Genomic DNA, 13802 nt, shown 5'->3' on the forward strand with positions numbered 1-13802 from the left:
GAAAGGTCTAATACATCTTCCACATTTAACTTACTTTTTTGCAACCGAGTGATCAATTGATCACATTTTCACAATTTCAGGGAGCTAACTGAACATATTATACAAGTTGAAGGGGCTATCAAAACACTTGATGTATTAAGCCTGAGTTCCATGATTTTTATATCGAAAAGTGAAATTTAAGAATCACAATATTGATAGTTGAGAATGTAATTTATCCCCGTAATTGACCTTGCATAGTAATTTAATCTTAAATCTTCATATACACTCCTGCAAATCAAGAAATATCATCCCCGTATAGAAATTCCAATTTAAAGTAAAGAAAAACGGGCAAACAAACATGCTTAAACTCTTTTGCCAAAAGATACATAGACAAAAGGCTCTTATTACTTGAAGTGTATACTAATTAATACAACATCAAGTACAACACGGTGGACTGCATAACAATTACAATTGCAGTCATAAGCAGCAACTTCCAACACGAAACTGAAACATATAACACATGTTAATCAAATTTCCCGGAAAATAATTTAAAAAAAAATTAGAAGTTAAGTGTGTGATGGCAAGAAATTTTCACTATGCTCAAACATGAAGACAATATACATTTGGCTATGAATGATCAAGTCTCTTCTTTCACCACCAGATATTTTCGTTAACTGAAAAACAAAAATAATAGCAACACTTTACAAAATAAAACCTTGCAAAGCGTGCGATATCTCCCCGCCACCCTGCATGCATGATGCTCTTAAAAGGACAGCTTCAAACTTCTGATGTAACCCCGGTTTCCGGACTTCCACCGAAACTCCAGAGATCTTTTAGCTCTCCTCTTACCAGACCCAATACGACACAAACCCCTGATAACATGGTTGGAGAAGGGAAGAATAAGATATTTTGTGCTAACATATGAGAAAAAGTCTCCACATTCACAAACTGGGTACTTACCACAAGTATTATCCTCACCTCACCCCTACTATATTATATTAAAATACCAAAATTATTACCTAGGGTGCAAGGAACAAGATAGAGGAGTGCAGGTTGGCCATGCCCATCCATGAAATATAAGCCTAAGTACGTGAGGAAAAGACCTGCAATCGGGAAAAACTTATTTAGCACCGTTGAAAAGAGACAAGTACCAAGGAAGAACTTCAATACCATTCATGAGAGTTTTTTTTTTAAAAAAAAAACATCTATGATTGTGCAGTTTACATAAAGGAATTGTTTAACAGGAAAAGTAGAACTATCTACATCAACATTTCATAATATGAACTAGTCCTTGCTCTTACAATTTGGTTAGGACTACAATAAATCGGGTCAAAGTCGATTCATATGACGTTCTTATGCTGTAAAATAAATAAAAAATCAACCATCGATCGAGGGCATCTCTTCCAGTTCACATGTCAGGGTATAAATAACAGTAAACCAGGCTACAAACTAAAATCTATGCTAGTAACAGAATTTTTCAATGGTGAGAACTTAATAGATTTGTTTTTACATTTCAAAAGGCTTTCCTCTTAATCTAACCTTGCAAGACAAGACATCAGAAATATGCCACCAAAAATATTGCAGTTAAAATAACTCTTCTCGTAGAAGTGGGGGGTCGAATAAGATGGAGAAATGAATCAAGAATCTTACCAAATCCATAGCCTATCATCAACGGAAGAAAATACCCCTTGGATGTACCTTTCTTATTTGCTCTGTCGAATCTGGGATAAAAAAGAAAGAGAAAGGACAGCAGGAACATGCAGAGGCTTAAGAAACAAATTACCAAAAACATTTAAGAACCATATATTTACAAACAAGAGATTTCCAAAAAATCCTCTAATGCAAGATTTTGAAAGAAACCAAAATGACTCAGTAAAGATCTACTATATTCAATAAGTAAACCACACTGATCACAGCAGCATCAGAAATTCAGCAAAATTCATTAGTCAGAATTATTCATCATTCAGAAAAGAACTGAACCAATAATATGACATTACTGCAGATCATAAATTAGCTCTGAGGATTTGGTGACAATTTATATTCTGAATTTCACAGAATTTGTATCTCTGTAACTGATCAATCATATTCTAATAGGTCTGCTTCAAAAGGATCTCGTTAACTGTTCTCCACCCTTAGGCCCACACCACACCACCAAAACTAATAATAATGTAACTGCTGCCTGCAAGGAAACTAAATATACCAAAAAATAGAAAGTACCTTCGAGAAAATGATACAAGCAACCCAGGAAAAAGAATATCCCCAAATCCAATCATGTCATAACCTCCCCAAGGATCAAAAAATCGAGGAACTCTCAAAAGCATGGGAATAGCTTCGCCACCACCTTTGTCACCTCTGGCAACCTATAAAATAGTGAAGCGTATCAAAATACAAAAGGATAGTATTAGAGCAGGTACTCTGATAAAAAAAAAATGTCATGTATGAAGAGAGAAAGAAAAGAAAAGGCTAATGTGCTTGACATTATTTGAAAGAAAATTATTAGGAATGAAGAGTTTAAATAAGAAAGCAGTGACCTGATGCTGTATACGTCCAAAATTAAGAAATTGTTTCTAAAATTCCTAACAAAATCTAAAGCCCCCTAAAAGCGACACTCGTTTAATTTGCAACAGATGTTTCATCATTTAATTGTTCAAGTTGCTTGCAAAAAAAAAAAAAAAAGGCTTCATTTTTACTCAAGCTAAAGAAAGGAGTGATCTTAAAGAAATGCACCAAAAGTCCACCTTGAGGTATTACTAAGAGAGAAACTGACAGCCTCAAAGAAAGGAGACCATTGACTGAATGGCTGTAAATGAATATAAGATCCCAACACTCGTCAGAAATATGAAGATGCCAAAATAATGGCTATCCAGAATATGAAAATTCAACTAATATAGGCAAATTGCAAAAGGATCACAAGGAAATAATATAGTTGGGAAAAAGAGAACACGGAAAAGTCCATTGTGATACTGCTAGCTAATGCCTTAGCAGAAAACCAGGGCTGACAACTAGTAGATATGTTCAAACTTCAACTAAGAGACAGCAGGAGTTATTTTCATGGAAAGAAGCTAGATGAAGAAGGTATTCTTGAAGAAACTATACATCAATCAATTGTCCCTTCACCAGAAGCACGAAAAGTGGACTACTACCTTTAACATCACCATACCATTGGAGGATCAAGGAAAGAACATTTTGAAAAGTTGATAATAGGTTCAATAAATTCTCATGGATCACCAGAATATTTACAGACAGTTCCCTCAGATAATTAATATATAGAACAGACACAAACCATAACGTTACATAACAAAGATTAACAGGCAACATATACAAGCAAAAATCAGTAAATTGATAACAATTACTAGTAACCCGACTGCACAGGTCAAAATTTTCAAACTGGGTTGAGGCTTTCTTAGGCCATGCTCCTCTAAAGAATCCCATCCATTACATTCTTGCATTTTCATCTCAGCAATTGAATTGGATTTGACAAACAGATTAATTTTGATGAAATGAATTTCTCTCCATCAGGAGTCTTATATGAAAATCATAACAACCAGGTGCTCAGAAGCTGCTTCAGTTAGATTCACAACCACTTAACTAAATTTTCCAGATTTCTGATTACAGTTTCAATACTTCCACAACACAGTACATCCAAATGGGGAAAAAATTAAAGAAGAAAAAAAAATAACATTAAACAAGAACTAGTGTTTTCAATAAGCAATTTCTTGTGCTCAACTTAAAACCATTGTATTTCAGCATTAAAAAAAGAAAGAGTTTAATTAAGAGATAAATACTTACAACAATCATAACACTCTGGTGGAATATCAGTGGGGACAGGAAGACCCAAAATATGTCATATACAAATGCACAACAGAGAAGTACAGCAGCAACCTACACCATAATAACAATTTTCAGAGAAAACGTAATTCATATATCCAGAAGAAATGACAAAATAAAAGCCTAGGTACCTTAATATTTGGCAATCGAGCCACCTGCAAGACACTTATCATCATGCAGATACCCTGTTCAAAAAAATCATCATGCAGCAAGAATCAGAGGAGAGTGAAAGTGATTTACAGAAGATGTCATAAACAAACCCTGATGCAGAAGCAGCTTCACCAAAACATTCCATAAAAAAAGGGGCGGCCCGGTGCACTACGTGTCCCCGCTTAAGCGAGGGTCCGGGGAGGGGTCCCACCACAAGAGTGTACTGAGGGCAAGCCTTCCCCTGCCAATATTTTGGCAAGAGGCCGCTCCTAAGACTCGAACCCGTGACCTCTCGGTCACACGACAACAACATTTTCCATTGCGCCAAGGCTCGCATCTTGCTTTAATTTTTCCTTTTAGTTTTTGAGTCCATAATCATCCTTTCTGTTGTAAGACACTAACTTAATGATGAAATTCAAGCCAAGAAAATATGCAAACTTATCAGATGCAAATTCATATGACAAAAATTTTGGTCTGCAATCAGCTTAGCATTGTTTATGTTCTGTTGATTTTCTTATTATCTATTTTCTATGTATTCTACATTGACTTGCCCATAAAAACTGGGCCTTTGGAATATCAATGACTGCCTAAAGCAAGTAATTTAATTGAAAGTGAAGTTCGCCATTTTTCCTCCTCCAGTCCTTCGGTAAGGTTGTTTGTATATTTTATTTTCTTCCCAAACTCCCTTAAACTGCATCGACAGACAAAGATCACAGAATTGACTGGCTGACGATTGTATGTCAGTTGATAATCATCCCTCCATGCAATTAACATTGAAGTTCAACTCAACCTAAGTGAGAATATCCGAAAACATCCTAAAATCAATTTAGCCATATTACATAAAGGAGTTGATGAGAGTTTCCAAAGATAAATCCTAGGCATGACCAACATTACAGCCAACTAGACAAGGTCGTAAGAGTGAATAATAGGCAAGCTTTTCAAAAAACGCACCTTCCCTTATTCCCCTTCACTTTAAGTACTGCTATAAAAGTACCAAACCGAACTGACAATTACTCAAACACATGATGACAAAATAGGCATTGAGAAAAGTTCCATGTGAATATTTTCAATAGATAAAGAGACACAATTATAAATAAACAATCTCTAAACCTAACTACAGTAATTATGAAATGTAATGGAACCAGGATTGCTTGATAGAGGCGTACATCTCATTCATACCTACCTCTAACAAAAGAGTAAAGAAGTTTGCACTTAATAACTTTTTATTATTGAACACAGCAATGATGCAGCAATAATGGTTCCTACTGCACATGAAACTTACAAGAATATCTTGTCCGATCCATGAGAATGCTGACCGCCGTAGCACAATCCAGATAACAGCAAATGCCACACAAAAACATACTACAACAAGTGAGAGAATAGGTGCTTCTCCCAAAAGAGGTACATTTACTTTCTTTTCCGCGCAACTTTTGCAATTTCTGTGAAACAATTTAGAACATATCACAACTAATGTATAATACAACATGACACTATATGCATGGTAGATTAGAAGTGTCACATATGTAGTCCAGTTTACCTTGAAATAAGAGATACTACAACATTATGCATGCCCTGAGGAGAAAAGAACAGTCAAATCACCATAATACAGAACTATCTTCCAAAATATATTGCTGCCAATTGAAACCTAATAACAAAAGAATTAGGAAATATATATATTTTCTGTTTTATCCACATGTCAAGTTGGCATAATCATTTCTCCTTTTAATTTTATATTATGTCAAGATGACTACTGTGACCTAGGTTTGCCTCGAATGGGGCATAGGCATGGGAATAGATCCCTCCATATATGTGAGAGCACATATCTATATCCATGCTTAAAAATGCTGGAGTTCAGCAACTTATCAGCAATTTAGTTTTCGCATTTAAAAATAGACAAAGGTTATAGCACTAGATAGATAAAAAGTCCAAACCCACATTTCCAGTTAGATTCGAAAAATGCAGAATGGGGACATGACAACTGCTAGAAAGCAAAATGAAATTGTAGCAAGCTCAATCAGTGCAATGAATCTCAGCCTGTACCCTCTATGTTAACCTAATAGATGACAGCTAAGGTGTTAAAATCTCACTTATATTATATAAGTGGTCAGTTCTTCAAAGTTAAGTTTCCAATGCATTCTAAAAAGTGGTGCACGTGTGCAGAAGTGTTAAAGATCTAAGAATGGTATTCTAAGCATGCCCAAAATATGAAAAGTTAAACCCTGTATCTTAAAGGCTCAACACACAAGGGTAAGGAAACTGCAAGAATGATGTGCCATAATTAAAATATTCTGTAATCCACCAGCGTGACTATGTCATATTTAATAATCAAACATTTTTTTATTCAACAGCAATATTTAAATGTCACAGATAAAAATGAGGTTTATTCAGTTTGCCAATCCACATAGCAGCCATTTTTTGTTTTGTTAATCTCAGCTATTACCAATAGTATGAGAAATTAAATCCTTCAAGAGAACTTTATACCTCAATACCGCCAATGCAGAAGAGTACAATCAGCACCCAAATAAACCAACTCGACATAAAAAAGAAGAGTAGAACCAGGAAAGCGGACGCTGTTAGGACAAAAACTATTGCACTCATAACATTAATATCAATAATTTCTTGCTCAGAATCATCTTTGGCTGCCGATTTGGAAGAGTCCTAGCAAATTGAAGAAAAAACAATATTAAAACCCCTTTAAGAAACATAATTCAAACAATCAGCTACTTCAGCAAAATTAGAGACAATCATAAACTACTACTCCAAGGTATTATTCTCAAAATGAGGAAATTGTATAATAAAATTGATTTGAAATCTGCCTTCATAGATATGTTTACATGAAAGTAGAACGTTGCAATGTGCCATGTGATTGTTTTAGAATATGCTTGGAAAATGTCAATCTAGCTGGACTGGAAGTGATGTGCACATGCGCAAACACAAAAGGACAGTTGTATAGGGAGGAGACGGACTGAAAGACTTGAAGATTAAAATACATATATACACGCAAACACAGAATAACCTTTGGTGATAATTCATCATAGCGATCAACAGTCTCCTCAGAAGCAGTAAATTCTGACCAAAGTGTAGCGCAAAATACTGTTCCAACGGCCATCATCCATAAGAATGCCACTGAATAATCAACAATTGGACGACTTGGAGCATAAAATCTAAGTTCCACTACATAAAGAAGATAGGTCATAATTAGATATTGCAAATTTTGTATTTAATTTCATTTGTGTGTATGTGCACTACCTCCATGGCTATCAGAGAAAGAGAAAGGACTAAATGAAAATTCCAAAGTTCAAAGGAAAAAAAAGGCTCACATTCTTTTGAGCATAGTTTGATTTAGATTGTTCACTATGATTTTATTTCCGACCACTGAAGGTCAAACTGCTGATTTGATAATCAAAAAAGGGAGAATATCACTCAACTCTATTAACTGCTGGTTTTGACCACTATTCGCAAATACCTCCCAGTCTAACTTTTTTCCAATTATAGGCACCAGACTCTTGCTTTCTTTGAAAGAAATAGCAGGGACAGGGCATTTTAAATTCAACATGCCAAGCTCAGAGTTTTACCTTTCTGTCCATCAGCCATCGACTCGTTTAGGTATGCTCCTCCTGATTTTGGAGTCATCACAACAGGAATTGAAATACTTGGACCAGAAGTATTATTATCACAATCCATCTCAGTAAGATCTAAAAGAATGAATGTGAAATTAGTAAGATAACAATATCATATAGATACCAAAAAAAAAAGGTTTGTACTAGGCAGCAAAATCCAGAAGGCTATCACAAATATTTTTCCGATAGCAAATTCAAGGGTACAACCTTCTGCATCATTTATCAGCAACATAGCTTTTGCTCCTCCTGACTGTGCAACTTGTGCCTTCTCGCTGAAGGAACATTCACCACGTACGCATATTGCAACAGAGCCAGAAAGCTGCAGAATTGAAAGAAAACTCGGAAAGTTCCGGAAGGTTCCTCCATCAGAACAATGAAAAGAACAGCTACAGCAGCAGAAAAATAGCTCAATAGTTCTCATCAAGGTTCTGCTAATGTTAGAGACATAAAAATAATCCACATATAGAAATTTTAACATTTGTATAGTTTACAGACGTTGGCATTTCCAACAGATAATGGGATAATGACTTCTCTAGAAGAAGTACAATCAACATCTCCAGAACAAATCAAGTAATTTTATTATGCTGATATTCAAAGGATTCATATAACATCTGCATTTACAGGAAGGATGGCTAAACCTTTGAAGAGGACTTAGAACAGCAGCTCGATGGATTTGAGAAAACAGCAGGCAATTTGAGACCCTTTTCAGCCTCAGCAGGCAATATACTCCCAAATCTTGCACTTAACCCACCAAAAGTGTCACCTTCACCACCATTAATCCAGGTCTGAATCTTAACCTGGAAGATTTCATCCCAATACACAAAATAAATATGGTTAATTTGTTTAATATAGCTTTGGATCAAAAACGCAATTCACAATTGTCAACAAACAACATGAAACTTTCAAAAATTAAAATTAAATTATACAAGTAAAAGCATATATCAAATTTTTCGCATGACATAAAAGAGAACTCCATCATCTCAATCTATTCACACAGGATAAAGATGTTTCTTACTCTCAAAACTTAAATAAATTTTTGCGAGCATCCTCTGATGGATGAGATACAACCTCATTGTCACATAAGCAGATATTGTTTCTCAGTACTTTCAATCAAGTTCATCAAAATTCAAATGAGATAAGTTTTTAGCCAATGCTTTATACCAAATAATTTCTTTCTGAAGGATAATACATTTACGAAACAAATGAAGAAAGTAAGAGAAAAGGTCAATTAGAATGTAAGGCAGCACCACTAAAAACCTCTATGAAAGTTACCATGATTATCATGATATAATACAAGTATACAACAACGATGATAGCAACAACAGCAACCAAATATTACTCCCAACTAGTTAGAGTCTGCTATATGGATTCTTCTTTTCCAGTTATTTCTTTTCTTACAGGATCTTTTGAAAGATATAATAATCTAATAATTGAAGGTCATTCTCAATATCCTTCATCCAAGTTAATCTGTTATCCTCTATCTTTCTTCATTATATCCAGGCTCCAGCTCTGTTCTCTTAGAAAATGGGTTCTCTCAGTAAAGCTACAATACTTTATCTATTTGTTTCCAGAAATATGCACATTTGTATTATATAATTAGGAATAAGACTTTAGGAACTTTAACTCAAGATACACTTCTACACCTTTCCGAAGTAACCCTTCTCCATCTCATATCGCCTTCTGCAACAAATGCTACATAATCAAAAACATGGACCCTAGCTTCTTTTGCAGTTGGACATCAAATAAGAAAATGATCATGAGAAGCGTGACAACACAGGCCCATATTACCATGTCCTGCAAATAACTCAACAAATGGGGCTGCCAGGAATCGAACCCAGGACCACTTGGTCACACTGGCTCTGATACCTGTCATGGACCAATCTGCCATTGCACCTAATTCTCTCTTCCCTTGATAAACTTGTTCTAACTAGTCAATTAGAATCGTATAACAACAACAACAACAAAGCCTTAGTCCCGAAATGGTTCGGGGTCGGCTAACATGAACCATCATATAAAACCGTGAAATCAAGTCGTGTCAGCGACACAAATTCTCTCCCTCCACTCTGTCCTATCCATTACCATATTTTCCTCAATCCCCAATAAACTCAATTAGAATCGTATAAAAAGGGCGGCCCGGTCGCACTACGCGTCCCCGCTGAGCGAGGGTCCGGGGAGGGGTCCCACCACAAGGGTGTACTGGGGGCAAGCCTTCCCCTGCCAATTTATTTGGCAAGAGGCCGCTCCTAAGACTCGAACCCGTGACCTCTTGGTCACACGACAACAACGTTTACCGTTGCGCCAAGTCAATTAGAATCGTATATGAAACATAAATCAACAGAGTCGTCAACACATCGTATTCTATCCACATACTTTTAGATCAAGGAATACTGTTACACCTTTCCGAAGCAACCCTCCTCCATCTCATGTGCCCTGCAACAAATGCTACATAGTCAAAAACTCATGGATCCCAATTTCTTTTGCAGCTGGACATCAAAAGAAAACGATCATGAGATTCTTCATCTTGTCTCTGCAAAACAAAACCAACTACTAACAAACACGATTCACTTTGCTAAATAGTAGACTGTAATGATCCCCAAAAATGCTCAAGTCCTGCAGCATTCATGAAGAGAGATAAGGAACACTTTAATACTAAAATGGTTTATCCTTGCACCCCATCCAAAGAAGCAGCATGCCTCCCTCGCATATTCTTCCACAAAACCACACATCACACTTTGCTTGTCCAACGTTCCTAGACTAATCCCCCATTGCACCTAATTATCTCTTCCCTTGGTAAACGTGTTCTAACTAGTCAATTAGCATCGTATCTGCAAGATAAAATTAACAGAGTCCTCTAAACCTCGTAATCTATCCACATAACTGAACAAAACCAACACCACCTGATAGACTTAAATCGATCACCAGCCTCATCCACAAAATTCAAATTTCCCGATCTTACACATTACATATAATTATCACACAAATTTCATAAAAATGTATCCGAAAATCAACAACCGACAATTTAACCAAAAAAATGAAAAGAAAATTACAGAATCAAAAACATTTAGTTGAATTACCAATTTGTAAGGATTATTACATCCGGGAGCCGCAGGGGAACCGCTCAAATGTGAAGCATCGTCGGCGGCGAACGAAGGAACAACAAAAAAGAAAAAGCAAAAAACGACGGCTAAGCCCGAAATGGGGAGCCTGTAATTCCGAGAAGAATATGCCATCGGATAATTACAAGCATAAGGAGAAGGAAAATTTCAATCTCTCCAAATCGGAGCAACGGAGAGATAGAAAGAGAGGTAAGGGAAGAGAAGGAGCTGTCCTTTATCCCTCTCTGAAACAAAACCAGGAGGAAAAGGACGCGGGTGAGAATTTGTTGCCCATCCGTGAAAAGCTTCTTTATTTCGTTATTTATTGTTTGAAATGTTACTAAATCTGTTCATTGAATTCTTACAAATTAAAATCATAACAGGTAATTTACATAATTACCCCAACTTTAATACCTTATTTGCAATTTATAATTTTGTAATTCTCCAAATATGGAACAAATAATTTTTTTAAATAGGTTATTATATTATAATTATGTCCTGTGATTATATATCATGTAATAAGAAAATAATTATTGTACCAAATAAGTCTTGTTAAATGGATTATCGTGTGTTGTCAGAAATTAACTAATTAACTATCATCGTATACAACAAGTACTTTAGTCATTAAAAATTAGGGACTCGCCCTTCTCTCGAAAAACCAAAACCTCGTGAGAGCCGTCTCTTCATCGTATACGGTGTGAGAGTGTTGATTGGCGCCGCTTTCTCCTTATCGGAACCGGCGGACGTTGTTGTTTTCTTGTGTGAGGCGTGTTGATTATCTGGGTTGTGGTTCCATCTGTCCCTGATCGGGGCGGCAGTGGCTAGAGGGGTAGACAGCGTCCGTGCGACGGAGGGGTCTAGAGTGGCAGATTCGGCCGGTAGTCTACACTTCGGCTCTTTCAGGTTAGTTTCTCTGAGCAAGTCTGCGTTGGGGTTAAATTGCTACTGGATGAAATGAAACTTTGAATTCTGTTGCTTTTTGAATTTTCCTTGCTGATCTTGGACATTGTTTGGTGTTCTCTTTGAGAGTGGTGTGAATTGCAATTTGTGTGTTGCGGGTTGAGTCGATTTCAAAGGCTGCGTAAAATTGGTGGGGATAATTGTTGTTTCTTGCATACGATTTACTGGTGGAGTGTATCGAAATACTATCTATTATGGAAACTGAATTTGCTAATCTGAGGCTGATTAATGATGAGGCTGGTACATTTGATTTTGCCGAGAGGAGTCAGGAAAGGCTCCAAACTGAAAATGAACTTTCCTTGGTGGGGAGATTCCTTACGGAGCGAACAGTTAACTTTGTAGCCATGAAAACGAAGTTGGATGACATATGGAGACCAGGAAGGGGTGTGGCTATTACTGAGGAGGAAGCCAATCTGTTTGTTTTTTAATTCTTTCACAAAGTAGATAAGGATCGGGTATTGACGGGGGACCGTGGTCTTTTGATCACAATATGTTAGTCTTAACATAATGGAAAAGCGGGTTTTTACCGGAGGAACTGGATCTGAATTGGATGGAGATGTGGGTGCAGGTTCATGATTTGCCTATTGGGTGCATGACAGAGAGCATAAGGAAACAAATTGGTGACTTTATCGGATCTTTCCGTGCATATGATTTGAATAATAATAGTGGGATGAGGCGTCAGTTCATGCGGCTGAGAGTGGCAATTGACACGAGGATCCCTCTGAAAAGATGCAAAAAAGTTAAGAAATCCACAACGGAGTCGGTTTTCATTCACTTCAAATATGAACGACTCTGTAACTTTTGCTATATCTGTGGGCACCTGGGCCATACAGATAGATCCTGTGAAAAAGTCTTTAGCTTAGCCCCTGAGGAGATTACTAGAGAGTGGGGGGAGTGGCTGCGAGCCCCTATTCGAAGGAATAATGATACGAAAGGCTCAAAATGGCTTCGAGAACCCAGTGGAAGTAGTGGTGCAGGGGGTAGTGGGCCCAAAGGGAGAGGTGAAGGGGACTGGAGAGGGGGTCTCCAAACAAGGGGACAGGGAGGTAGACCAGTGCTACAAGAGAAAGATAAGGGGATGGAGGGGGATGTGGAGATGAGTGAGAAAGAGATACTTGAGATGGAGGAAGCCAGAAAAAGAAAGCGGGGAGGGAAAGAAAATAGGGAGGATAATATGAACACCAAAGAAGGAGAAGGGACCAAGAAAGGGGCAGACCCTTCTACACAAAATGTAGATAAGCCTGCCGCTAGAGAAAATGTATCGGCGAGACCTGGGGAGCAGGTCCGCCGGGACCAATGAGTTGCCTTAGCTGGAACTGTCGGGGTCTGGGGAACCCCCGGGCGAGCTGTTGAGAGCTCACACCCCAAGATTGGTGTTTCTAATTGAAACACTTGTCAATGCTGCTAGGATGGAAGTAATTAGGAACAAGTTTGGCTTTGATGGATGCCTGTCAGTTGATGCTAGGGGACATAGTGGGGGCCTTGCCATTCTATGGAAATCTGATAAAGAAGTAACAGAGAAATCCTATTCCGATCATCATATTGAGGCTGTTGTGCATGGAGGGGAAACAAGGGAGGATTGGAGGTTAGTAGGGTTCTATGGGTATGCGGATAGGAATAGGCAGAAGGAATCATGGGAATTGCTGGGAAGTCTTGCCTGCACTTCCACACTACCTTGGGTTGTGATGGGAGATTTTAATTGTATTCTGGATCAGAGGGAAAAGGTGGGTGGAGTAGAATATCCACAAGGCCTTATCAATCAGTTTCGCGGGCTAATATCTTCTATCGCACTGACAGAGCTGAATATGAAGGGAAGCTTTTTCACTTGGGAGAAAGGAAAAGGGACAAGTGCATGGATCCGAGAAAGACTAGATAGAGTATTTGGGTCTGTAGATTGGTGCAGCCGGTTCCCATAGTATGTTGTTACCAATCTGATTTCAGGCTACTCGGATCATTCGCCAGTTCTGCTTGAGCCGGGCGGACTGGTTAGGAAGAAGACAAGAAGCCGATTTAGATTTGACAAAGCCTAGACGAAGGAGGAAGAGTTTGATGGCCTAGTCTCTGGGGTTTGGAGGCAAAACGGGCAGGAGATAGTAACCAGGAGGCTGGATCTATGTTCTGAGGCTATGGCAAAGTGGGGGAATCAGTTCAATATCAGATTTGACAGAAA

General features: G+C 37.7%; 1 protein-coding gene across 1 annotated transcript; it reads right to left on the bottom strand.

Annotated features, from left to right (window-relative positions):
• Positions 1–484: 484 nt before the first annotated feature.
• On the bottom strand, positions 485–10986 carry LOC136222142 (signal peptide peptidase-like 2). The gene is made up of 14 exons (XM_066009631.1): positions 10652–10986; positions 8216–8374; positions 7785–7896; positions 7533–7652; positions 6974–7131; positions 6439–6615; positions 5495–5529; positions 5240–5396; positions 3939–3992; positions 3769–3861; positions 2197–2339; positions 1630–1700; positions 999–1082; positions 485–851 (listed from the first exon to the last, which is right to left on the bottom strand). Exons 1-14 carry the CDS (start codon positions 10805–10807, stop codon positions 757–759), a joined length of 1614 nt encoding a protein of 537 aa, XP_065865703.1. The 5' UTR covers positions 10808–10986; the 3' UTR covers positions 485–756.
• Between the last annotated feature and the right edge of the window lie 2816 nt (positions 10987–13802).

The sequence above is a fragment of the Euphorbia lathyris genome, chromosome 3, assembly GCF_963576675.1.
Source record: "Euphorbia lathyris chromosome 3, ddEupLath1.1, whole genome shotgun sequence".
Lineage (NCBI taxonomy): Eukaryota > Viridiplantae > Streptophyta > Magnoliopsida > Malpighiales > Euphorbiaceae > Euphorbia > Euphorbia lathyris.